This window comes from Opisthorchis viverrini (genome assembly GCF_000715545.1).
Source record: "Opisthorchis viverrini unplaced genomic scaffold opera_v5_95, whole genome shotgun sequence".
Lineage (NCBI taxonomy): Eukaryota > Metazoa > Platyhelminthes > Trematoda > Opisthorchiida > Opisthorchiidae > Opisthorchis > Opisthorchis viverrini.
Genome location: NW_008751752.1, coordinates 914693 through 940455, shown reverse-complemented (window position 1 = coordinate 940455; position 25763 = coordinate 914693). Strand labels below are relative to the sequence as shown.

The 25763-nt window shown below is 46.3% G+C and overlaps 2 protein-coding genes across 2 annotated transcripts in view; one reads left to right on the top strand and one right to left on the bottom strand.

The window, feature by feature from the left end:
- Window positions 1-8980: 8980 nt before the first annotated feature.
- Window positions 8981-25763, bottom strand: part of T265_05226 (hypothetical protein) — a gene marked incomplete at both ends in the record, with an annotated part of 81974 nt that continues 65191 nt past the window's right edge. The window contains 5 exons of the mRNA XM_009170181.1: window positions 8981-10282; window positions 15651-16219; window positions 19567-19647; window positions 22184-22258; window positions 23048-23329. Of these exons, the coding sequence (XP_009168445.1) occupies window positions 10000-10282; window positions 15651-16219; window positions 19567-19647; window positions 22184-22258; window positions 23048-23329 (1290 nt within the window). The remainder of the gene's footprint in view (window positions 10283-15650; window positions 16220-19566; window positions 19648-22183; window positions 22259-23047; window positions 23330-25763) is intronic.
- Window positions 18577-25488, top strand: T265_05225 (hypothetical protein; the record flags this gene model as incomplete). The annotated part of the gene is given in 4 exon segments (XM_009170180.1): window positions 18577-18652; window positions 18665-18872; window positions 20872-21007; window positions 25330-25488. 4 exon segments carry the CDS (start codon window positions 18577-18579, stop codon window positions 25486-25488), a joined length of 579 nt encoding a protein of 192 aa, XP_009168444.1.

Genomic DNA, 25763 nt, shown 5'->3' with positions numbered 1-25763 from the left:
ACATCTGTTCGGAGGCGAGCCGTTCCTAATAACCGAAACGCAGGTCAACTGGACGGATGTGTCACGTGCGGGCTATGGGCCAAACGAAGGTGTGCCCTGATAGGTCAGAATGCCAGCCAATCCGGATCGAGAACCTTTGACTCGACACTTCTCGCCTCCTCAAGGAGATGCTAGCGCGACCTTGTGGAACACTGAATACCTTATAAGTATAGTTGTAATAATCTTTCCTTGTCTGCATAAAGGACTGTCTGAAGCTACCGCGCCTTTTGATATGCCATGGTGGGTGGAGCAGGAAGCCAAGGGCCGACACAGAGTTGCACGACCGTTCAACAAGTCACAGCAACATCCATAAGAATCGGTCTGCCAAGTGGTTTTTGCTTTGTCTATCTGAGTTTTCATCAGATACAGCCTGTAGTGCACACATACCGACTGTGTGATTGTATGAATCGATGAATCAGACAACCGGTTTGTAGTTTGACATACCGGCGACTGTTTCCATGCTATCAGCGGATGAGTACGCCTATTCAGATAGGGTAAGTCTCCATGTCAGTGTACTCCACAGACAGAAGTGATGGCTTCTCATGCGTGATAACTTTGTGTTCACTCGATGTGACGTCTTCGGTATTATACACTCAACCACCCACCCACCCCACACACCATTCATACCAATCGTATACTACTTTCTGGTTTGCCACATTGTCATGTGTTTATGAGTCGTGCTCAGTCCGCCATACACATTCCCAAATTCAGCAATTCCAACAACAATAAACCGTGGAGTCATAAATGTTGGTCAGTTTGCCTTCGCTGTGCTACTAACATGCAGTTTTGGGTCACTCTGACGCTAATTTGACAGGGTTTGTCTGACGTTGTCGAAACAGGCCACATTCCATTGACTCGATTTGTTACTCTCGCCAACAGGTTGGTGAAATATTTACCGCCTTTGATAATCAGAAAGTCATGGACGCATGAAACCTAGTCCATTCATCTATCAGATTTACTCTAGAGGAAGATATCGGGTTAAGCAGGGATTGTAGCGACCCAGTTACTTTGTCTTTTTTCTCATACTCATAAACACGTCACACTAAGCTGACTCATCAGACAGCTATTGTCTGCACCGCCTAGTCAGCGTAGCAACCACTCATGTGCCGACGAGCCCACGTAAACGCACTGGGACCTACATTAAGGGAAACCGAACCTAGTCAGGACACAGACTCGCGCGCGCGCAGGGAGCAAGGAGTCGGCCCAAGCACTCCAAGTCTACGGACAACCATGGGACACATGTAGCGGCCAAACTGCGGAGAAAACGCGTTACCGCCGTCCGGACTTTCACCAAGGGACTCTCACATACGATAAGTTCCTTTCTGACTTGCTCCCATTTCGCATTGTATTTATCTTTATACGAGTTGCAACCCTCCACTGTCCACCATACTAAAAGCTTCTATTAGTGCACATACACTTTCTGATTTGTATTATGGCTATCACCAACTGTGCACTAATAAGATCAGTACATCCGTTTTTTTTACAGTTTTATGCCTTTGAAACAGAAGAGGAAACTCGTTCAGGCGAAGTCTGTTCTCAGGATGTCGTACAGCATGAGCTAAAACTATTCATTGGTATCCTGAGGGACCTCGATGTCCAGTTGGCTAATCAACGATCGTTTTTAGACAAACTGACTTCACCGTAGACTCTAGGAAACCACAAGCAGAATTTTCTTTGCCGCTGCACTTTTGACGTGAAAGACGAGTGCTTGTCAACGGTCGTTTTTAGACAAACTGACTTCACTGTAGACTCTAGAAAACCACAAGCAGAATTTTCTTTGCCGCTGCACCCTGTACCTTTGACGTGAAAGACCGAGTGCTTGTGCAGGCCCAAAACGAGGTGTTATATTCCTTCTCACACAGCTGTGCTCAGCTGACATTAGACAATGACACGGAAACTCAGTGAACGAATATAGGAACATGTGTAATTCAACCGTACTAACGACAAAAAAAAACGAATAACTTGCGCCATCGGCCAGCAGCTGAGCGGCATGCCATAAAATACAGCCTGTTGAATCTTTTCGGTGCCTTCACAGGACGCAATTGCACCAACCTATATTGACACAAGCCAGCCTTTCCGCTACGTTCGAGACGTTTTCACGAACCTATTCCGTGTCGCTAAAAAATGTGTCCACTCCGGCTACCGCGGTCGAACACACCCACAAGCACCGATCACTACCACGCTCGTCCTGTCTGCATCTCAAGGCCATCTATCGTGTTGACGACCTTGGCCCAGTTGTCTGGTCCTGATGCTGACCAATGGCGTTGTCCCATGGGACTTGACAGTAGTTGGCCTGGCACTTAGCCCTAGATTCTAACGTCTTAACCTCTACAGTCATATGTCCTCAAGGGAATGTACAAGCACTGCATGTCTGTAGGTTTCTCGTTCACTATTCCAAACGAACTCTTCAGTAGAGCGTACTGAATTGTTGAAACATTGACGAGGCTCAGCAACTATCTGACGTAATATGGACATAAGCATAGGGCCACTGTTAGCCTAGGATATTCGATTTCCGTCACAATGAACAGGCATTTGCTAACACTCGGTGGGTCACTGTGGGAATTATACAAATGTCCCTAAGAGCAATCGCCGAATACACAGTTCATCTTGGTATAGGCTATCTTGTGACAGAAAGGTAGTGAAATATCGAGGGTTTGTGATTCAAAAGTCAGCACACCCAGGAATTGACCTACCCTTCTACTGGACAACATCCATCAGACGAACCCTTTTAGAAAACTATGATTGTTCAATTAACAGTAGAGCTTCCATCCTGTCAGTGAAGCCAATCCAGGCTGAAAAACCGAGAAGCATCGTACAGCTCATCTCGCGAAGCTCAGAGAGAGAAAGAGAGTTCCCATCCGAAACCATTAGGCCAGTGCTTAAATACCGCTTGGCTACAGTGTGATTAGCTCTCACTGAGACGGGACGTAGTGCCACTCATCCTGCAGCAATGGTGGTCACGTATAGACTGGCTCCCGACAGGTCGTCGGGAAGCATTTGCGCCATGACGTCAGACGGGACTAGTCGTGGTTGGGACTGGATCTCAGTTAACCATAAGTGTCAAGTTCGAGGCATCCTTGCAACGTTACTTCAGAGGGGATTGGGGTAATATAATCCACGAGCTTCACCAGCCTACACAGAGTTTGGAACATATTGCTTGCTCTCAACAACGTGTTTACCCTAGACGTAAACTGCTACAGCACATTTGTCAACATTGCTGTGGATCACGAAGCCCAGAATCATCATTTGAATAACTGTTGAATATGTGCAAGGAAGTTTTAGCAGGCAGAAAAAAATCATTTTGCTTGTAAGGAATAGTCACGATCGGTGCGATGGACTTCCATATCCGCCACTCAAACAACCATATTGTAATTTAGACGTTCTCAGCTCATCAACGCAAGGACAAGTAGTGATCCACTGAAGCATGTGACGCATCGAGGTTCTTAAAGCGTCACGTTAAGCTGCTTACGTATGCGGATGCTGTTATCGATTATTCACCATCGGAGGCCATGTTGGCAAGTTAGTGAACTTTCAAGTAGAAAATAAGGTTGACGGAACTCGGGGAGATCGGTGCGATGGACTTCCATATCCGTCACTCAAACAACCATATTGTAATTTAGACGTTCTCAGCTCATCAACGCAAGGACAAGTAGTGATCCACTGAAGCATGTGACGCATCGAGGTTCTTAAAGCGTCACGTTAAGCTGCTTACGTATGCGGATGCTGTTATCGATTATTCACCATCGGAGGCCATGTTGGCAAGTTAGTGAACTTTCAAGTAGAAAATAAGGTTGACGGAAACTCGGGGACTGCGCCTACCTGATAAGCCCCAAGAAGGGTGAAACCGGTCGTGGACTGTGGAAGAATTTTCGGCAACCTTATAAGTAGTGCATTACGTACAAGTGAACTGTCATTTAGGTCGGTGGGTATGCTATTCTGGACAAGGTGAGGCAAGTCGTGAAGGGGGTCGGACTTTCGTCTGTGGTCAGGTGTCGGTAAGTCAATCATCCATCCCCACACCGGTTCGGCTTTCACAGTCTGTTCCCGAGGGTCCAGTTAGGAAATACACGACATGAAGCCGCTTCCCGCAACACACTAACCGATTGGGATAAAACTTGTGGTGCATATGCAGATCTAGATTTTGTAGCAATTCGTAGTACCAGATGTACCCTGCTTCCGGCAAGAAAGGATTAAAAGGTTGACTGGAAAAAAGCATGTCCCGGGGAAGAGTTTGGCAGTTTCAGGATCAATCCATCCCAGTGCGAGTATGCAATTATTCATATCGCATGCGGTATCCTCACTTCAGGGATTTAATTATGCCATACCTTGTTTTATTCTTACAGGAAGACAAGGTGAACAGTCTGTTTGGAGGTTAAAAAACGTGAATCTGTTAGGGATTCCCAAACTTTGGTTGGAGCCAAACAAAACGCGAGGGCTAAACACTATGCATAAGGAAGATCTCATCGGAACTTGATGAACCATAGGCTTCGGTATGATAACGACCGACATGACTGGCTGTTTTCAGGCTCTTTTGATTGATTCCAGTTCAAATCAAACTGTCCAAAACACCTTGGCCTAAAGTATTCGTCTCCCCTAATAGATGCGACGCTGCTAAGTGAGGTGTTTTGACAATCAGTCATTGGCAGTTTCTAATACAATTACGCGCGACGATTACGTTGGTCCGCCTGCACCTTTAGAGGTACAGATAGAATCATGTTTTAGGTACGCGGAAACAGATTGCGTAACTGAGCCATTACGAATAAAACCACAAAACTGAGGCGAGGCCAGTGCTTAGTACGTAAGGAACTTTGTTCTCTGCATGTAAAAATACCTCGGACAAAGACCGATTTTGCGCTCCGCAAGGCTGATCCTTGTAAGGAGGACTATCATCAAAACTGTCCATGAGGAGGACTGACCACAAGTGGTCTCTTCAGGGACAAAATCTACCCCCAAACTCTTTAGGCAAGTTAACAAGAGATTGGAAGGTGGCTCCCTCCAAGCATAACCTCCACAGATGAGCAACCTTGAGAAGGAATAGCCGATTTCCACGGGGAGACCTCCAATATATTTTGTGCTAGGGCGTAAGAACGACAGTCTTGTGACAGGCATAAGATAGCTGCACGCATGGCCTTAAAAGTTATCCTCAGCGGCTGAAGTCTGTTATAATTGAGGACCGGCTTCCGATCAGCATTGGTGACCAATGAAGAACAGAGAATAGCAATAGCCATCGGAGCCATCAAGCGAAGATATTTACCTCAGAGTAAGGATCTTGTTGTGTCTTTATGGACGATCGTGCAACTCTGTATCGGTCCTTTGGCTTCCTGCTTCGCCCACTATGGTATATCAAAAGGCACGGCAGCTCTAGACAGCCCTTTATGGAGACAAAGGAAAATTATTACAACTGTATTTATAGAGTAGTCACAGAGTGTTCGACAAGGTCATGCCAGAGTTTCCGTGAGGGGGTGAGAAGCGTCGAGTCAAAGGTGCCTGACTCGGATTGGCTGGTATCCTGACCAATCAGAGCATGCCTTCGTTTGGCCCGTGTCCTGCACGTGACATATCCGTTCAAATGATGTGATGTTCGATTATTAGGGACGGCTGGCCTCCGAACAGATCTGAAAGCAAGGGACATGAATTTTCGCTCACAGATACCGGATCTGCAATAAGACACGTTGCAGCAGAATGCAGTCCCTCCATTTCTCGCTATTTGAAATTGCTGCACAGCTCTTCGCAGACGTTCAGATCACCGTCACAGAGAGTAAGCACCGTTTGAGCACATCATCACAGACACTACAAGTTCCCGTTTGCTGTCGAATGATTAGGACCAAAAGTGATTAAAAGATTTTGTCAGGCTTGTAGGCATTAACGCTCCACGCAGTAACCACACCCGACCGCCTCACTCAAACTCGGTCGCTAGGCCTGGGTACCCTAGATTACATCTCTTCAGTTTCTTCGACAAAATGATTAAAAAGGACTATCCTAGGGCGACAGCTAGAACGAGGCGTAGCTAATCCTGTTCCATCTGCACCTCAAGGCTGCAAAACTGTGCCTGGTTTTTTGGTACGCCAGACTATAATACTAGAACAGGGCGGAAATTGTTACTACTCAACGCCTCTTGTAAGTAGTATCGTACATCTTACGATTTAACGACAGCCGTTGAGCCGCACAATAAGTCAAAATACAGCATGAAAGATAGATTGTTCGGGGTTTTTGTGAAAACTCCGTTCACATGAATTGGCTGTGACTTTTACTTTACTCATCGCCTTCGGATGGGGTGTGGGGCGATAAGTGACCATCTTAATGTGAGACTTCCGGAACTTGGAGAAATTAGCTTGTTGTGAAAAGTGGAGACTATCCGAACCTATCAATTCGGCTAGGTTAAATTACCAGGGAAATTTGTAGCATAATTTTGTATAAATAGGAGACCATTAGAAAGTCAGTTAAACAGAGCATTCTGACGTTGACCTCGGACATTTTGGTCCTGTGATTTTGGTTGCGAAGGTCTGTGCTCACGTTATACGCAGCGTTTCAGCGGTACGGATAATCTGCAGTTTTTCTGTCTATCTGATTGTGATGGGAAGTTGTAGGGAANCTGCATTTTTTCTGTCTTGCTGATTGTGATGGGAAGTGGTAGGGAAATCACATTTGGGAACGCACCTCTGGGTGAAGATGTGCCGCACTGTAAAGTCACGCGCTGATCGATACACTCATTCAAAACCATACCTACCTTGTCAGCGGGACCAGAACTTGTAACTTATCTGTTTTCACTGAAAATATCCACGACAAAAACGAATACCACTTAACGCGAGCATCAGAGTCAACTAGCTGGCTGTTTTTTCCTTCAGTTTATGAAAATTTGGCTCAGAGCCAACAGATGTCAAGTGGCTGGATCACTGTAGGCCGACAACTCCATTTCGGATGCCCAATTTGTACTTTTAGACAAAATATGAGAAACTGACATCTCAGTTTAATGACATGAATATAGCTGGTTCGTTCACTTTAGGTCAGACCAGACCGAAATGCACATGGGCAGAGAACGACGCGTCGGCCTCATCGGTTGGATAACAGGTGCGTGGGCGGAGCTTACCGCTTAGGAGAATGCGACCAGCGGATGGACAAGTACGAACTAGCGAGTGACCATATTTGGCCAACCAGCCATCCTATGTATTTACACAATAACCCCGAATGACTGGCAGTACATCCGTGCTTCGTGGTCTTCTGTCTTCTTGTCGTGTAGTCCAGCATCCCAATTCAGGCGTAACCGCCGATAGAACAGTCATTCGGCCAGGTACACCCACAATCGAGGTTAAATAGATTCGATTTGTGATAAGAGTGCGAGATCCTGAGTGTGAATTTATGTAGGCGATTGACTGGGTTTTTTTCCTCTGAAGCCTAATAAACTGAAGAAAATGGATCCAGCGACTTTGAGCATTCAGGAACTGAAAGTTAGAATTATGTTGAGACGTTGGTACATTAGTTCCGCTTTGCTATTAACGAGGGTCTGTGTGTCGTTTCCCCTAATCTGATTACTTGTTGAAGCAAGCCAGTCAAGAGCACGAAGCCTGTCGAGCGTGGATGCATCAATCAATCGCAAACTTCGGCAGTGCCCTTTTAAATACGTTCAGCTTCTATTGTCCTAGCGCCCTCGCGCGCCTGTTCGATCAGGTTGGGGCCGTGTAGACCAACCAAGCCCACTGCATGAGTCAGCAAGACAAAGTCAGAGTATGTTCGTGAGAGTTTATTGGTCAGCTCATGGGACAGTACGCACATACGGAGGCGGACGCGCCAGAGTGATTTTCACAGAGTCTCACCATGATTGGGTGGATGGGATAAGCGAATCACATGACCACACACGTTTCGGACCTGAACACACTAATCGCTTACGCACCAGTCAAGTTAAGACCAAATCCCCTATGAGACCGGTGTGGATCAGGCCACTAAGCTGATGATACACAGATTACTGTCTTCATAACGTAAAAAATTAGTCCAGCCTCAATTCACACAGAAAGATTCTTCTAAGCATGAACAAACATGAAAATTTCACAAATCGCCTGCAACAGACAGTAAGCAGCTAAAGACCACAAGTTGCTTAGGCTTTAGCCAATTAGCCCTTATGGCGGTCACGTTTCAATCAAAGGAATCGTGTTCTCGCTTTCCAGTAAACAACAGCAAGGATTACGTTTTCCAAATAGTATGACACAATTTGCCGATCAAGACATCGGTTGGACCGTCTTTGTACCCAGAGAAATGGAAACGTTGGTCTGTAAGCTGTGAAGATTATGCAACCCTTCATGACATGCCTGTGGTGCTTACAGCGTCACGGAATCCACTCCCCCCGGGACAGAAGCCACGACAAGCGAGTGCGATGGGTGTATCAACAGTGTCCGGTATAGTAGGCACTACTGTGGTTCTACTGCCAGCTGCGAGACCTGCTACCATGATCGATCGGTTCATCAGATTAACACCAAGAAATCGTCCATTCCTCACACAAGGAAACAACATTGGTTATGGTAGATTGACACATCATACACAATTTTATTGCCAGAGAGAGTTTGAGCTTCGGCAACTGTCCGGAAGCGTTTAAGGCTGTTGGTTGAGACTACTAACCGAGACAAGTAGACAAACCGAATGGCCACCAAGAATGAAGGAACAAATGAAGATGAACGCTACTGTATGTTTGCCTGTTCTGGCAATTTGACGCAAACACGTGACCCAGAGGTTGTACCAACTCAAACTTAATCGTATTCACAGCGGCTATTGACAAGACCGCTGGTTGTAGTCTGCTGCCTGTGCATGGATCCGCACACATACCCATGTGAGATTAAGTCGAATCTTTAATTTTGGAGAAAGCACAAGTTAGGTGATAATATGGCGACCAATGTGCTCTGGATTCTTCCCTCCAAAAGATAGGAATTTGTTGGAAGCAACCAAAACCGGTCGCTAGAGAGCAGTGGTTGTTGTAGGCGGGGGCTTGTTGAAATGCGGTTTCACTGCATACTGAAACCACAGCATTTGTGTTGGCGCGTCCGATGTGATCTAGCGATTAGACGATGCCCGGTGAGGCACCTGCGAAGACTAACGGTAGTCGATGCTTTCGTGGACCTTCCAATTCAGAATACACCTGTACTCCATTCAACCGATCTTGGATGACTGGCTGCAAAGAACAGGGAAAAGCTTGAAGACGTGAAATGAATGGACCACGTTGTGCTACAGACAAACATGGCGTGACAAACAACATGCCAGAGGCCTATCCAAACCTCGATCGGGTTCGACCCCACAAAGTTCACTTTCCTCCTGCACGATAGGATAGAGAACATAGTTTGTTTCAAGTGGCGTGTTTGTGGGTGAGGGGCCGTATGAAAACCACATTCGGCACAGAATGTAGACGTAATCATAGAAAAAGGGAACCAAACAAACAAAAAAAACAACGGATCTTTGGCGAGTTGGAGGATCCGAGAGAAAGGGAGTGGAGCATGTTTGGGGCAGTGGAATTTTCATGGAAGTTTTAGGCCGTCCGTGTGTGTGACTGATTGATCGATTGATTGACTGACTGACTGAGTGATTGATTGATGTATGAGCAACAGTCATGCTTCCTGAAAATGGAGACACACGTTAGGGGAAGTGCGTAACCAAGACGAACTGAGTGAACAAATGCTAACCGGATGGATTTATTGGGACTGGACGGTCGGTAATGAGTTGGAAGGGGGTGGGCGAGTAATAAATGAGCTATGTGTGTGTGTAAAGGTAGTTTTGTAATAATACTACTAGTATAACGGCGGTAACAACGGCAAATAACAGTGTCATTGGTCTCTCAGGAAGAATGTCTTCAAAAATAGGCGGGATTTGTTCAGATGACAGGAGCATTTGTTCACGACACACCGGCATTCTTCAAACAAACTCGAGAAAATGGAAAGGAACCGCAATCAAAAAGTCAGAGTGACGTAGGAGACACTGTTTGGGTTAGTCCATCGGGAACACAGCCTCTTCTTCATCTCCACGTTTGACATGCTTCTTCTCATTGCTATCTGGAGCAAGTCCGGTGACTGGATAGACAGTAGCACCTCTAGTGGGCAGGGCAGAACCGGGCGCCCTCGGAGTAGAGTGCGTGCCAACAGGATCGAAGGTGGAGGTATTCGGAGTTCGAATTGATCTCTGTTGAACAGTTGGATGGAACTGCGTTGGCGCATCGGGTGAGGGAAGTTTTGTGTCCATAGTGCACGCATTTGTGGTTCGTGTGGGTGGGCTGATATGAACGCACAGAGAACAAGGTAGACGGTTAATATGGTATCCTGCTAACTGATGGTGCAGAGAACGCTGGGCGATAAGGGACAACAACATGAAACGGACATCTATCTTTGGGTTCCAAGAGAATTATCACTAGAGGAGATATTCATTGTAATGGTTGACATTGCCAGGATGAATGAACAGCCTGGAACGAAGGCTCAAAGTTCTCGGTGAGTCTGCACTCTGCTGTTACGAGAATGAGAATAAGCGAAAATTCGTATCTGACTGAACGTATGAGTAGGAAATCTATCGTTTGTGAACTGGTCGTCCGCCTGTTCACTGTTCGTCTTCCAGATACAGTTTCAACCGGACGAGTCGAATTAACCGTGCTCACAAGTCAAACGGTATCAATCCAACCGACTAACCGCATCGCTGATTAGGACCGAGTGAAAGTTCCCGAAAACTGTGGGGTTTGGTGAGAATCTACTACGGTGCAAGCTAAGGCTAAGTGACCGATCCGCCAGCGGTCTAACAAGACAAGAATTTTGCAAACCGATGCAAATCCAGCTCACGCTACGTCAACCCAATGGACTAAGTCATTGGGCTTGGAAGTATAAAGTATCTTTTGCTCCCTGGTTTCAACTCAAGCAAAGCATGCCCATCATAAGCTTCAATCGATCGTCCCAATCCAGGCTACCGTGACCTTTCTCATCCTGCCGCTCAACTGAAATTTGCCTCTTAGGGTCACCGCAGCTGAATACTAGACTCATGCAGTGTGAACCAACATATCGAGCACACAGCACGTGAGCATCTGGGTTGAAACTAACCGATGGGCAGTGAATGCAACATAACACACGGAACACGTCAACAGCCTCGGAACTTTCCGTAGACTTGGAACATGCACAATTTAGAACCATGAAGCATTGTGAAGGCAACGCTGGAGATTATACTCGATGAATTAGACTCCTGATTCAATTCGGCAACGGGGTTATCCGAGCTCTTCTGATATCAGTACTCGTAAAATCACTGGGTGGGATTTTCGTACTCGGTAAAGTAGATGGATGAATTGTGAGATGCACAGCACCTCTTCCCTCGGTGTGACACCAAATGAGAGGACGCAAAATAGCAGTTATCTTGGCCGAATCAAGCGATTGAAGTTTACGACAGACACATTTTTCGATAGTTATTTGGTTCTACGCTGAAAAGCCGAGACGCATTGTGCAGCTGTCTCATCCCTATTGGTAATCGCCAGCGTGTCCCGATTGCTCACTACCACAGTGGACGTCAGTGCGCATTGGCGGTCCGCCCTTGTGTGATAAAAGAAACTGTCGGTGGAAGACAGTGCCCATAATCCGCACAATGCTCTCAGTTGCGAAACCTTTACGAGTGGAGTAAAACTTTCTACGCCAAAATGTTGCATCTCATTGCTTATGTGCTCAAACTAAAATCCATTCCAACTACTTTCATATTTTTGCAGCTCACCAAATCTCATTGTTCACTGAAGCAACCATGCCCCTGGTTGAATAGTCTTGTAGGGTAATTTCCCAGCGTCGCTGAGACCCTGGGATGCCTAAATGGGGCCTGCCCAATTGCTTTAGTCCATCACGGAAACGTCTTAACTTTCGAAAATTCAGTTCCATTGTGCGAATACTGAGCGCCGTAGAAGGCAAACTAAGCCCGTCCAGAAGATTGGACAAACGGATGTTTACTCGCAATTCCCCCATTGGCGGTGACGAACAGTCTTGTCTAGACGGCTTGGCACGGTTGACGTGGCCAATCACCGGACTCCACCAGGCTGGCAGTGAAAATTGCTGTCAGCTGCCCTAGACAGACAACTTGTGACGGTCACGTGATCGGAAAGTTGCATGAAAGACGGCCTTGGACTGGCAAGGGAACGTGGTGAATGAGACTAGCCGGGTGGGAGTGGCCGCCCGAAAATAAAACCATTAAAACAGACATTGGTGAAATGCCGTTAAATCGATCCATGCTGTAGTCACCATATTTGGTTACTAAAGCCACGAGATATCTCGGTTTCTATTCACATTTTTAGTTGAAGACAGTAGGCCTGAGCTGTACTGTGAAATTAGCTCTGAGGATCTGACAAACCACTCTAAGTGCAGGGTGGAACGACAAATCGCGTTGTAGAATCCAAAACTCAGCAAGGACACGTCCGTCGACTACGAAGGTCCACCAGTCAACAGTGGTGAGAGCGCGAATTTACTGACAGGAAGGTCCGTGGTTCGAACCCGACCTTTGTGCCTCTCGACCTCCCCTGTTTGGGCTTGGGCAACCTGACAGTATCCCAACCCTCGTGTTTCCTTCGGGTAGCATGGCAGCTAGGCACGGGAAGGATGTTACAGCTAAGATACTTTTTTAGTCGGCAATGAATGAATTATAGCATAAGAGTGGGGTTCATCACCATGCCTCCTAATAACATACCGTGTACAGTAGCACTACGCCTTACTAAATGAGTGCTCAATTTCAATGAAATCCATACCGTTGTGACTTCAGAAAAGTTTGGAAAATAGTCAGATGATTTATTGCTGGTCGAAATTTCGCCCTTGACAACCAGTCACTCAGTAGGTTTTTCAGCTCAAGTCGTGCTCTTGTTCCAGCTGCTACCGCTGCGTTCACTGAGGATACCGAAAGTAAGGGAATGGGAGCCAAACGTCGAGGGCGAGTTCATTGACGTCAAGTGGTTCTCTGTTTATCCAGTGTGACAGGGATCGGAGCTGTGCACTGAGGGCGATGGCCTTGATAAAAGAGTGCTATTGGCTGCATGATACCCGTCAAGGTCACTAAACATTCGTTTGTCTCACTTTTAACAAGCTAAGTGATCAAGTTACAAGATTGATCGAGTTCGAAAGCAGAAGCAAAGCGTGTGAGGGACAACTTCTGAATATTATGTCAGTCCATTTTGTTTACGTTAACGCACGAATCACGTGCTAGGAACAGGCCAGAGTGTGCCAAACGTAACAACGTGGTGACCACGTGATCAAAGTCTTCATGGATTATGACGTTGGATACGGTTGAAGTTCAGCTTATCACGAGCTTGATGAAAACCATGTTTTGGTGTTATATACCCGATTCAAGGAATAAACACAACCTTTGATGGAGGGGATGGGATGCTTTCCCCAAATGTCAATTGTTTCAGCGGATGATACTGAGTACCTAGAGAAAAACAAATTGTCAGATAAAGCAAGTTCATTACTGTGGCTAAGCTATATCCGAACTAATAAAGCTATGGTATCCTTTGAATACTAAACCAAAGGGCGTTTTGGTGTCTCAGTTGGGGACCCTCCTCCGGTTTTCTGGAAGATTCTCTTGCTTCAGGAAAAATTTAGGTGACTCCGAATTCATCTTCCGAGGGCGATGTTTCTTTTTGCTAGGTCTCCTTGATGTGTGCTTAATCAAAAGAATATTTGCACTGATGACCACGCATTTTTTCACAAAAAGGGCTGGGTCTCCACTGAAGTTAGAATTTTTCGGCAGTTATGATGCTAACTCGATTCATATGAAGGACCCTAAGACGGGCACCCTGAACGTAGTTGTCACTGGAAAACGTAATGCTGCTCAAACCTCGGTCACTGTTTCTCGCTCCCAAAACTAGAATCTGGCGGGGGGATCTTCAATACTCCCCATTTCAGCCAACATGTGTACGGAGGGCTGGAGAGAAAGGTTTAGCTGGATTCCGGTGGCCATTAAGGGATTCTTAGCGTTAATTAGATGACACGTTCGTTGAGACCAAGTGTAACGGGGTTAACGAATGCACAACCAAATACCTGTTTTCTAATCCCCTAGTTACTAACACGCCGACACCATCCAGAACCAGCCACGATTCTGAGGCATCCGTGGTCAAATAGCTGAAGACAGCTCACATCATCCGTCCGCAGAGGCCACGTCTCGCACCCATACGACAACACAACCCTTACTGTAGCTTGGTACACGCGACCCTTAAGCGCAGAGGATATGCCTTTTTGACGCCACAAGTGACGCAAGTTAGCAAACGTGATTCGAGCCTTTGAGATTCTTGCACTGATTTCATCAAACACACTTCCGTCAGGGCTAATGCAACTACCGAGGTACGTAAAGTTTTCCACAATCTCCAGTGATTCTCCTTGAATTGTAAGGGATATGTTCGCATATGGCACGTTCTGAAGCATGTCTTTGCACTTTGAAAGTGCAAGGCGCAAGACGCCAAAAGATGCAATGATAGTGGTCAGCTTATTCACCAGGGCTTGTGCTTCGCTTTGGTTTTTAAAAATTAGGACGATGTCATCTGCGTACTCAAACTCGAGAAGGCAACAGTTTGAACACCGGGGTTTTGGGGACCGCCCAGTGTTCGCTTCATTACTTCATCCATGACAAAGTTGAGCAAGAATGGAGACAGTGGACATCCTTGTCTGACACCACTTTTTGTAGGGAAGCTTTTGGAGAGCTCACCATACACTCTCACCCGTCCGGAAGTATGTGAATATAGGGATCGGATTATGTTTACAAACTTCTGGGGGCAAGTGTAGTTAATAGTACTGATCGATTGACAGAATCGAACGCACCATTGAAGTCAAGGAATACCAGGATTGTGTTATCTGTACATGTGGCGTTGCTCTAACACACAACGTCAGGAAAATGTGAAAGTGTACGAAGGGAGGTGTCAGCAGTAACACGCTATATGCAGCAAGTAAGGCAACCCGTCTGATGGCACCACGCGACGGCCGATGTGGCATGAGTTTTTGTGCACGGGCTGGGATACTGTCAGAGCGCCCACATTTAGACAGGAGGACGATTAGGGCCCTCAATCAAGGCATTTACCCCAAAGGCATGACCGCAAGGCAGCGGCGTTTGGCGGGAAATGCAACTGCATTGCCATTTTTATGGAACACGTTCAGAGATCAACGCAAACAAATCAGTGTCAGAGAACAGACTGTTTTGCATAGTCCTTGTGGTTCAAATGCTTGCAAGATGGGAACAACCAGGTAGTCAGTTTAGGACTTGACACTGATGTGTGGAAGTCTCAAGCAGTAAACTCAGTAGCGTTAGCCACCACGGTCTCCAAAGTTGGGAAGGCACAACGAAGGCCATTGACATTGATAGTCAAATAATAAGGTTCCTTCGTCAAGAACGTGACCTTCAATGAGTGACCTTCTCAATACCTCGATAACAACTACAGTTCATCGTCCAAGAAGTGACTAAACAACTGTTTCGAACACGTGACTGTACGCTCCTCGTCTTCCCTGTTATCTACCAAACTGAACCAGCTGAAATGCATTGTAAGGGCATGACTAATGAACTTTACATTCGTTTAAAAGTAAAAAGAAACAGAAGTGTGCTACAAAAGAACCGATGAGCAACTCTGAAAGAAACGGAGAATCAAGAACACCACTCACCCCTCCGAGCCTTTGGAACTATAGGAAAACGTCGAATCCGTGGACATCTGGTGCGATGACAAAAAACGTGGTTGCTCAGTTTTGCCGTTTAGTGGATTTTTCCCATCCATGCTCTGATGACAAGCACAATTGCAAAAACTCCCATCGCTCGGTATCGCATGATGGAGTCGCGAAGTTAAATGTAATCTCTCTGAGTCAGAGTGAGCCGAACATGTGCTCCCAGAAGAGCTTGACAGTGAAGCTCCATCATCAAACGAAGAATTCGACGCACCGAGTAAAGAGTCTGAATGGTGAATTGCTTCGGGCTTCCTTGCGTTTCGCTCGAATGAATTCGACGACATCACTTCATCCGAACTCAGCGATCCACCAGCCCAGTGGTGGTCACCCAGAGGGGAATCGCATCTCTCGTGATTTGTGTGTGACATTCCGGCAACACCCGAATCTGGACGACTGGATTTGCTCGTGACAATTGCTCGAAGCAGGTCCTTGGAAGTGACCACACCAATTGGATTTCCAGTACCAGCTGGCGAGCCATGTTTGGGCGCATCAAACAATACGAGACACGGTGCCTGAAACGAGGTTGGAAGGATATAGTGTTTGTGTCTCCTATTACAGCAAATGGGATTGGAATTCACTGAACAAGGATAAACTCTTTCTAAAAAATACGACCGTTAGACAGGCTAATTATACTGACAACAATCAGGGGTTGATCCAAGGGAACGCGTTCGAGTGGTTCGTATTCACAGGAAATTTACCTCTTTCTGCCCCACACATCAGGACCTCAGAAAAAAGTGACCGCGCGGCACGAGTGATGAATGGTTCAATCACTTGAGAATTGCGTCACACGCTAGACTTGCCCCCTGTCTTTTGAAGCAACTTGGAGGGATGGTGTAAGCCCAGCTGCGTCTCACAAGTTCACGTCACTTGATAGTGATCAATTGCCAAGGCGAAAGTATTACGCGCCACAACGAATACTTGTAGGAATCAAATAAACCAGCGTTGCAAAAGCTCTGCTGGACAAACCACTACCACTATATTTACGAACACTGTGCTTGCATCCTGGTCATACCCTGGTATTCCAAACTCATGGATAGCATTGTCCTCTGTTGATCTGGAATACTCGTCCCACCAATGTGTTCAAGTCCATACAATTCCCGGAAAGGGTGGACCACCAAAGAGTCTTAAGAACCCTAGTCCGTTTCGTTTGGTTTCGCACCACGGCAACACGCAGAAAAATGCGACGACGCTCATGCTACTGATGCGGGTTATGAGTAGTTCCGTCAACAATCAAACTCGAAAAACCTCACACAGTCTGTTTTGTCGACTTCATCTTCCTGCTCAAAATATTTCTTGCGCATATGTCCCACGAATGTGTCGTGTTGTCTCGTCTCATTGACGCACTTGTTCACAATATGAGTACCGTACAGTTTTGGTCTGAAATATAGAAACGAATGGGAGCGGGCACGCTCTCTGACGTAACTGGGTGGGATCTTCATTTGATCGCCCGCGGACAAAGAATATAACGTTTCTCAGACATCAACCTGATCACAACGGTTGTGTCAAATAAGCATACATGGGCGAACTTGGACGCGGGGAATGAACACCCCCCCGTCCCCGATTGTTTCTCCTTGCCTTAGGTGCTGTTGCAACAAAGTCACCGCCACCACCTGTTTTTCTTCTGTCTTTTTTTACTGATGGAAACACGGAGGAAATCCTCTATTTATTCAAAAGAAGTCTCTGTGAACAACGAATGCAGTACTTTACTGTCAAGGAAAATATGAAAAATTTCCTGATAAACGCCTGCTTGTCTGAAGAATGACAGTATGCAGTGGGAATGAAGCCGACGGGTAGCTTGTCACAAACATTCATGAGTGTTTGCGGCGTGGATGGAAATCGGGGACCCCCAGGGATCCAAAGTGGGAGTCTAGTTAGATCAAGGATATCTTGATTATCTTGACAGTTTGTCGAGCTACACTTTGCTCAACTCACAGTCAAAATAGTTCCGTGGATACAGAGCGAATTTAATGACCGGAAGGTCTGTGGTTCGAATCCGACCTCTGCATCGCGACCTCTCCTATCTAGGCTGGCAGTATCCCAGCCCTCGTGCTTCCTTCGGTTGGCATGGTAGCTAGGCACCGAAAGGTTGTTACAGCTGAACGATTGTCTTTATAATGCCCACAGTCTGCACTATGGAAAAGAGCGCTTTCTTCAGAAGACAACATCGTCTGGTACACAAATTATCAAAAACAATCTCCAGCGAGATGCTTCTCGACTAAAATATTGCCTGATAAAATCGTTCGATCTATCTAAAACGCTGGCAATACTTTAGAACCCATATTTTTCTGTAAAAAAACTGATTACGCGCCCGCTAAGTCGCGGAAACAAGCAGATGATATGGACCATATCTGGACGGCCTACAAGACTCAGCAACCGACCTCTGCTGTCAATCGCTGCCTTTGTGTACCGACTTAGGTGAGACCGGATCATCCGGTCACAGGGAGGATCAAGTGGACTGGGTCGTACGGAGAGATAAGCCGCTTCCGTCATCCCAGCTTCATCTTAGAAGAAACAGAGCAACCGAGTGAGTCCCATGCTCGCTAGTGATGATCATCAAGATTTCAGCTAAAGGCCACTGGCAACTGGTTCAGACTGCCGTTGAAGCGGTATGCTGGTGTGTGGCAGCTGTCATATGTGATCGGAACTGAAGGGGAGCGAGTCGCCCAACGACCCAAGGTATTAGTCCTTCCTCCCTCATCCCCTTGAAACCACATACAAACACACACACACACACTAATCGCAGCAGCAGGCCCCGATCAATAATGACGGGATAATAGTGCGACAAAAATTGTTTTTCTCATGTTTTTATATGAAACAGCCCTATAGGACGTACTTCAATAAAACTTGAAGTAGAAACAAGGCGAACAGTATGAATTCATCCAATCACGTGATATACGTATTGTTCGGATCCGGCTATCTAAAGGGGTATTTTATTCCTTTGATTAGTTTGCGCTAAGATGTGAGAGGGGCGAGATGGTCAAGTGGTCCAGAGCGCGAATTTACTGACCGGAAGGTCCGTGGTTCGAACCCGACCTCCGCCTCTCGACTTCCCCTGTCTAGGCTTGGGCAACCTGGCAGTATCTCAGCCCTTGTGGTTCCTTCGGGTGACACGGCAACTAGGCACCGAATGGGTGCTACAGTTGAACAATTATTATTTATTAAGATGTGAGAATCTTGTTTGTATCAGTCGGTAATTTCGAAATCTACCGAATTATGAATATTCGTGCATAACTAGGCTTTTGTCCTCAATTTATTTTCTGTCGGCTGCCTGCCTATTATCCATGGTTCCCCATCGGTTCTACACACAGTAGGACGGTGACTCAAGCGAGAGACACTGACAAAGAGGAGTAAGCAGAACACGGCTAGAACAGTTTGTGATCACCATCCCACGGGATTCGGTAAGCATCGTTTGGGTTGTTTTCACGTTCAAATTAGAGCAATTTTTCAGAGGAACTTTCCGCGGCATACTGAAAAGCCCCCTTCGTGTTGGAGATCACAAGTGATTTGAGCTTGTTTCTCCGCCCACCCGCTTGTGTTATCCGGCGCCTTTTAGGGTAATAACGTAAAAAAAACTCGGTATAATCATCCCAATACAGGCATCTAAATCAGTTACAACAAGCGGTGACATCGATTGTTTTAAACCCCCGAAACAGTAAAAAAAAATACAACTAGCATCTATACCGCGAACTCATCGCCCACCCACCCCGAAAATGGTCAGACCAGAAACGTCGGAACAAACATACGGGATGCTTGGTTTTTGGTTACGTCCTGAACCAGTCAGATGGGTTCATTCTCTCCTCGTCCTCCGCCTGTTCACGAGAAATCTCACACAGTGTGTAGCAAAAAAGAGGAAACTCACTTTCAACCGGAACGTCCGATCCAACGCATCTGCGATCAATTCGTGTGTGTAGCAGATGCAGTCCTGGTGAAATCGACAATGCTGAAAAAATAAGTTTGAAAAGACAGAGTAGAGAGAGAGAGAGAGACTGGCAAATCAAATCCAGTCAGACAGGGTTAACTAAAACCAACTTCCTTGGTGTGGAGACATGCAAATTTTGAAGAGCAAGGTGATACGTTTTTTGAGGAAGTTCACGGGCAGGGGGGAGTAGAATTTTAACACAACACGCTACTTCGCTCATTTCATTTAAAATTTATCGCGAGACAGTGAGAACTATACACCGACTCAGATTTGCTGTGTGCTATAAAGTTCAAGGTGCTAGCCTTCTTTAGATTTGCTTAGACTAGGCAGTGTGCTTCACGGTTCGGATGACGCGCCAAACCTTCGCTAAGACCGAGAGCGTTAGCGACAATTGAGTAGTATCTATCGGTTTGTTCCACCACCGACCAAGAGAACCAGGCCTGGAAAAACCGGTTGTCAAAGCACTCGGTGCAAGCCGCCTCTCAATATTGTAGTGTAGTGGAAAACTACTTGAGGCAAGCGTTTCTCTTGAAAAGAGACGACATTCCAACCACGTGCGGTGAACGATGATGAGGATGGAGCAGAAATTTTGAAAATCCCACCAAGTATTCGCTGGCCATCGTGCGTGTATTTCTGTCTATCGAGTGGACGGGAAACATTGTTCTCACTCTGATGCACACGCAAGTGCCAGTTGATAGTAATTGTGGAATGAAAGAAAACAACTAGTCGTACATCTACGTTATGGGCCAAGGGGTGATGTTTCACAAACACCTTCGAAATTCGCGGAAATCTTTACCTCACGTCGAGATGTCTGTAACAGGTTGATTGCAAGCTCTTGTACCGACTGGGCTTCCTAACCCCGGCTGTCGTCAGCCCTACCTGTGCAACACGACCGGAATCGATCAACGACTTTACATGAATCAGTAGGCAGTAAGTAGGAACACTTGATGCTTGTGCGACAAAAATGAAAGAGGCTTAACTGTTCTCGAAAAAGTTTGGTGACAATCGGTAGATTCACCGCACGGCGAAGGTGCGAATGCACCACCAGTAAAACTAAAGTTTGTCAGTGTTTGTTGTGTCTTGTTGGACGGTAGTGAAGCTCTGTATCGATCCCTTGACTTCCTGCTTCGCCCATTGTGGCATACCAAAAGGGACGGTAGCCCTTTATGGAGACAAAAGGAGAATTATTACAACTCTATTTATAGGGCAATCAGTGTTCCACAAGTTGGTGTTAGAATCTACTAGATGGGACGAGAAGCGTCGAGTCAAGGATGTTCGATCCGGATTGGCTGGCATTCTGACCAATCAGGGCATGCCTTCGTTTGCCTGTGTCCTGCATGTGGCATATCCGTCGGAATGTGATGTTCGGTTATTAGGGACGGTTAGCATCCTCCTCGAAGTGGAAGTTTTAAAACAGTCAAACAACACTAAGTTTTGTAATCTTTTTATTTCCGATCTCGGTATTTTCGATTACATGAGAGCAAAAATTTCAGGCGGATAAATAAGTCCAGCATATATGGTGGACAGGTGCACCACCAGTCAGAGAAAAAAGACCGACACGGCTTTTCACCGCCATCATCATCATTCTCATCATGTGTTCTGCATTTGTCCACTGTTACAGACGTTCGGGCAAAAAATCTGATCCCGAAACATTAGGTAGTTAGGTAAAAAAAGATGATGACGCCACACAGCGTCGAACAATTTTTTTTAAAAATATTTCTGATCAGCCACTCGAGGCCAATAGATTGTGTTGAATCACAGACCGGAAGGTTACGAGATCGAAACTCCCTGATTTTCGTGAGATGTGCACTGCTGATGATTCCCAACAAGGATGAAACAGCTGTACAGCGCTTCTCGAATTTTCGAGACAGATTGGCATCATTGACATGAAATCTCTTTCGAATATTTTTATCCCCTGATCAAAAATAGCGGCGTATACACTATTCATAAGGTTGCCGAAAACCCTTAGAAAACAGGCGATCGGTTTCGCCCTTCTTGGGTAGACGCAGTTCCTGAGCTTCCGTCAACCTTATGTTGTAATTAAACCCAAATTGCACGAAATTGGCGAAGTACTCTCAATTGCATACCAATGTAGTTTTGACGAGAGACTCATCTGGAACCCAGCTGAAGCTCTGGTTTATCAGGAGGCCTGGTAGAGCTTAAAAACATCATAAACGACAGGTTCATCTGGGTTCCAGGTGAGTCTCCCGTCAAAACCACATCGGTATGTAGATGAGTGTATTTCGCTCGAGGCGTGTACTTTGCGTTCTTTCATTATGGCGAGGCAGTAGAGGGTTGTGCAAAACTAGCTTTGGCCTGCTGATAAACGGGTGATGATAGGATGATCAATCGGCTGCCGCATTCAAAATACTTGACGCTTTCAGAAGTTATCAATGTTCCGGAAGGCTTAGCTCTTCGGGTAAACTGCGCACGTTTTTGTCACAAACCTTTAAACAGCGTTTGTATAGAACGGCGGGAATATTGGTGACGATTATACGAGTTGCCAATGAGGGTGGAGAGGTTGACTCCTCCACCGGCTGCTTTTTGTCCGACTTACCATCAATTTGGCTTCGAGGATTTTGCTCACAGGTTGATGAACAGCCTGATCGGGAGAATGACCAAGAACAAAGTGCTGAAAGGAGACCAAATGCGGGGACGGTGTTAGTTCAGTTGTGCATTTCAGAGCAGAAGTAGATGTGCTGAAAGGAGACCAAATGCGGGGACGGGTGTTAGTTCAGTGGTGTATTCCAGAGCAGAAAAAGTAGACTGAAGATTGTGAAAACGCTCGCGTCATCGTTTCTGTTGTTGAAAGCTGGACTTATTCCTGACCTTCTTAGATGACTGACAACATTCGACAGAAGGACTTCCGACATCCGGTTATATCGTTCGTCAATTTTGTGTGAAGAATGTGTGCTATATCTGGACTACTCAAATGTGATCGTTTCATAAACATAAACTACTACTGTCATCTGTTAGTGGATGAGTTAAGTGACCGGCGTGATCGTGTCTGGTGGCCCCACGCCAAAAATTCACAAAAATGCATGGGATCCAAGAAGCCGTAACTCTTAAGAGGCTTCAAAACTCTTCCGAAGAGGGCGACTTCTGCCGGGGAATGTATTTCATACATGCATTACCTCCAAACAAACATTTTACATTGTCGAGAAAAACCTTCATCCAGTCAACCGAACAGAATCTTGGGAGTTACGCGGGATATTACATCACAAAACGCGCTGCACAACAGTTACTTGGACCTCATCCCTTGTGAGGAGATGCAGTAGCTAATCTGAGGACTCAAAAAGGTATACCACAGAGCGAGTGGTGTAATTCGCGTCACTCTTTTGCCCGGAACAAACGTTTCATTGGTTTACCGTTTAACGCCACTGAACAATCGATAACACATGACCAAAACTGCGTAACTTACCAATAGATCACCGGGAGAGATGAAGCCAAGAAGCGGATTGGTTTGAGTCGTGGCACCCTCATTGGAACAGATCACCGGGAGGGCAGGCAACTGAGGCAACCAAATGGACAAGGCACGTATAGTATCACCACAAAGTGAACTCGGTGAGAGTATGGGAGACGGGAGGTTGGCATTCACATCGGCCGCCGGATGAGGATCGGAGCTGTTGTGTTTGATCCGGCAGTGCCTCAAAGACCAAGATCGCTCTGACCATCGCAGACCGGGAATACTATCCACGGGGGACTGAATGAGATAGGCAAGCGAGAAAAAAACCGATAAGGATGGGCGCGAGTGGTTCAATTTTGGTTGGTCAGACAAACCTGACATGTGACCTTCGGGCCCAGATGAGTAACTTGTGAAGATGGTGAGACATGAAGGGAGTTTATTTTCTCATTCGCCTCTAAATGACCACAGATTTGAGCTCCTACAAAAAAAATACAAGGCAAACTGGCTGAGGAAGCTTGGAGACGTCTACATCTGGGTAGACAGTACCGTAACACGTGTGTAATCTTGCAGGGAATGGGATTCGAGAAATCTTGGGGTTCGAAGCCAAGGCTAGACCTGATTCAGCGGGTTCAGATGCGAACTCCTAATGGAAAGTTCGGTAGATCGAACCCAAGTGACTTGGTTGCCAGGTATCTATCGACTAAATGGATAGCTTTTACCGACCGCGAACCGATTTTAATACTAATGGACTTGGCTCCAGAGACCCTTGAACTCTACCATTAGTACTCACGGATACAGAGAGAGAAATATGAGCCAGTTGGACGAATAGACAAAACACCAATTACAAGTGCCCGGTAAATTTCACGTGATCCCGGTGGCCAATCATCTATGTGAATGATCGTGCTCCAATTCAAGCGGAAACTTAGTAGGTGCGTTGCCAGGCTGTCCGTATAACGCACTGCGCCGATAATGATGAGGTGTAACAATATTGGTAACCTTGAGTCAACGAGATTCGGCAATAATGTCACAATTATGTCCAACCACATTGTGTTCACGCCCTACAGACGTTACAATTTTTGGAAACGTTGTCAACTAACATTCCAATCACAGTAACCAAAGAGATAAGGTTCATGGGCTCGGTCCCAGTTCGATCACTTGCCAAAACACAGTTCGGAACAAAAAAACGAGTTCAAATCATTCTCATGTACAGAGTTATCTTGTGGCATCCCAAGGGGGCAGTGAAATATGCAACACTGGTTAGGATAATCAGAGTCAAGTGCATGTGACCCTTCACACGTTTGATGGTGGTACACTTTAGGAAATCGCAAAAACTGGTTGGTGCATTTATTGGTGCACCTACTGGCAGTCACTTTAATGAGGACCGGTTGACGGTGAATTTGAAGCCTCTTTGTGACAGTAGACCGCATCGCGAATGCACAATCCGATCCGCAATACGCACAGTATCGTTTATAATATGCCATCTGCGAAGAACTAAGCGTGTTTGAAGCGTGCAACAGGATACTGACGAATGGTGGGGAACTGCGCAAAATCAGTACGAATCCTCAGATAGTGCATCGGGTTGGTTAGAAAACGGAATTCCGAAGAAAACACAGACAGGAGCTTGTGTTCCCCAGATGATAGGCAGTATGACATATGGGAATTCGGGGACTGCGCCCACCTGATGAGCTCCAAGAATGGCAAAATTGATTGTGGGCTGTCGAAGGGTTTTCAGCAACCTTTGTGAAAAAAAACTACCGGTTTGCTGCAGGATGGGTAATTTATTGACGAAGTCTATACAATGCCTGTTTTTTTTTATCAGAATAGGTTAAACACCAACGTTGTTCTCATAGATGGCAGCTTATTTGTTTTGTGTGCCGTTGGTTGGTTGTGCACGACAGTTCCCCATTCGTTATCCATCGGGTAGAAGCGTCTCTGGAAAGGGACGGTCTGTGGGTGGGGCAATCTAGGTCTTCCACAGAGTTCGTCTGAAAAGCGTCGGTTTGGTTGCGCATAGATGCCGTTCGGGACGGGCAACAGGCCTAAAACATGCCAAGACGGCACAGTGGGAAACAACATTCAGAGATCATCCCACAAGTGGCTGTGTGCCAGACACTGTCGGTTCCAAGCAAAGAGGTCAAACGTAGAAAGACGTCCCGGGTGGATGGGATGAAATCGTCAACATCCAAAGCGTCTTCAAGGTTTTGACCATCTCGGAAGCGTTGATAGTACTGAATGGTGCCGACCAATCCGTAAGTATAAGGTTGTACAGAGGGCACCTCTAGCATCATCCACTGCAGTGGTTCGACCACGTGCTACGCAGTTCCAGGCATCTCTCGTTCGAAATGGCGCTAACAGCAAGGTGGGCAACGCATGACTTGGAAGAAGGCTATGAAAGGGATAACAGAACGTTTGGCCGTTGCTGGAGCTGCCCGACTTCCAGGAAGGGGGCACCGTAACCCCTGTGCTTGACTGGAGACACTGTGAACAATGGCGGCTGGTCGATGTCAGTGGTGCTCGTGGTGTCAGTTTTCATACAGATTGTCCAACTGGGAGTTTAGAGGGACTACTTACGATCAGGTTGTTGTACTGCGCTGGCTAAAGGTAACAAGAGGGACGGATGGACACACCATATCGCATGCGGGTTAACGACTCATCTAGCTGTGTGAATCATTCAAACAAGACGATATAAGATACATTCTCCTCGGCGGCCATTACACCAAAGGACAAAATC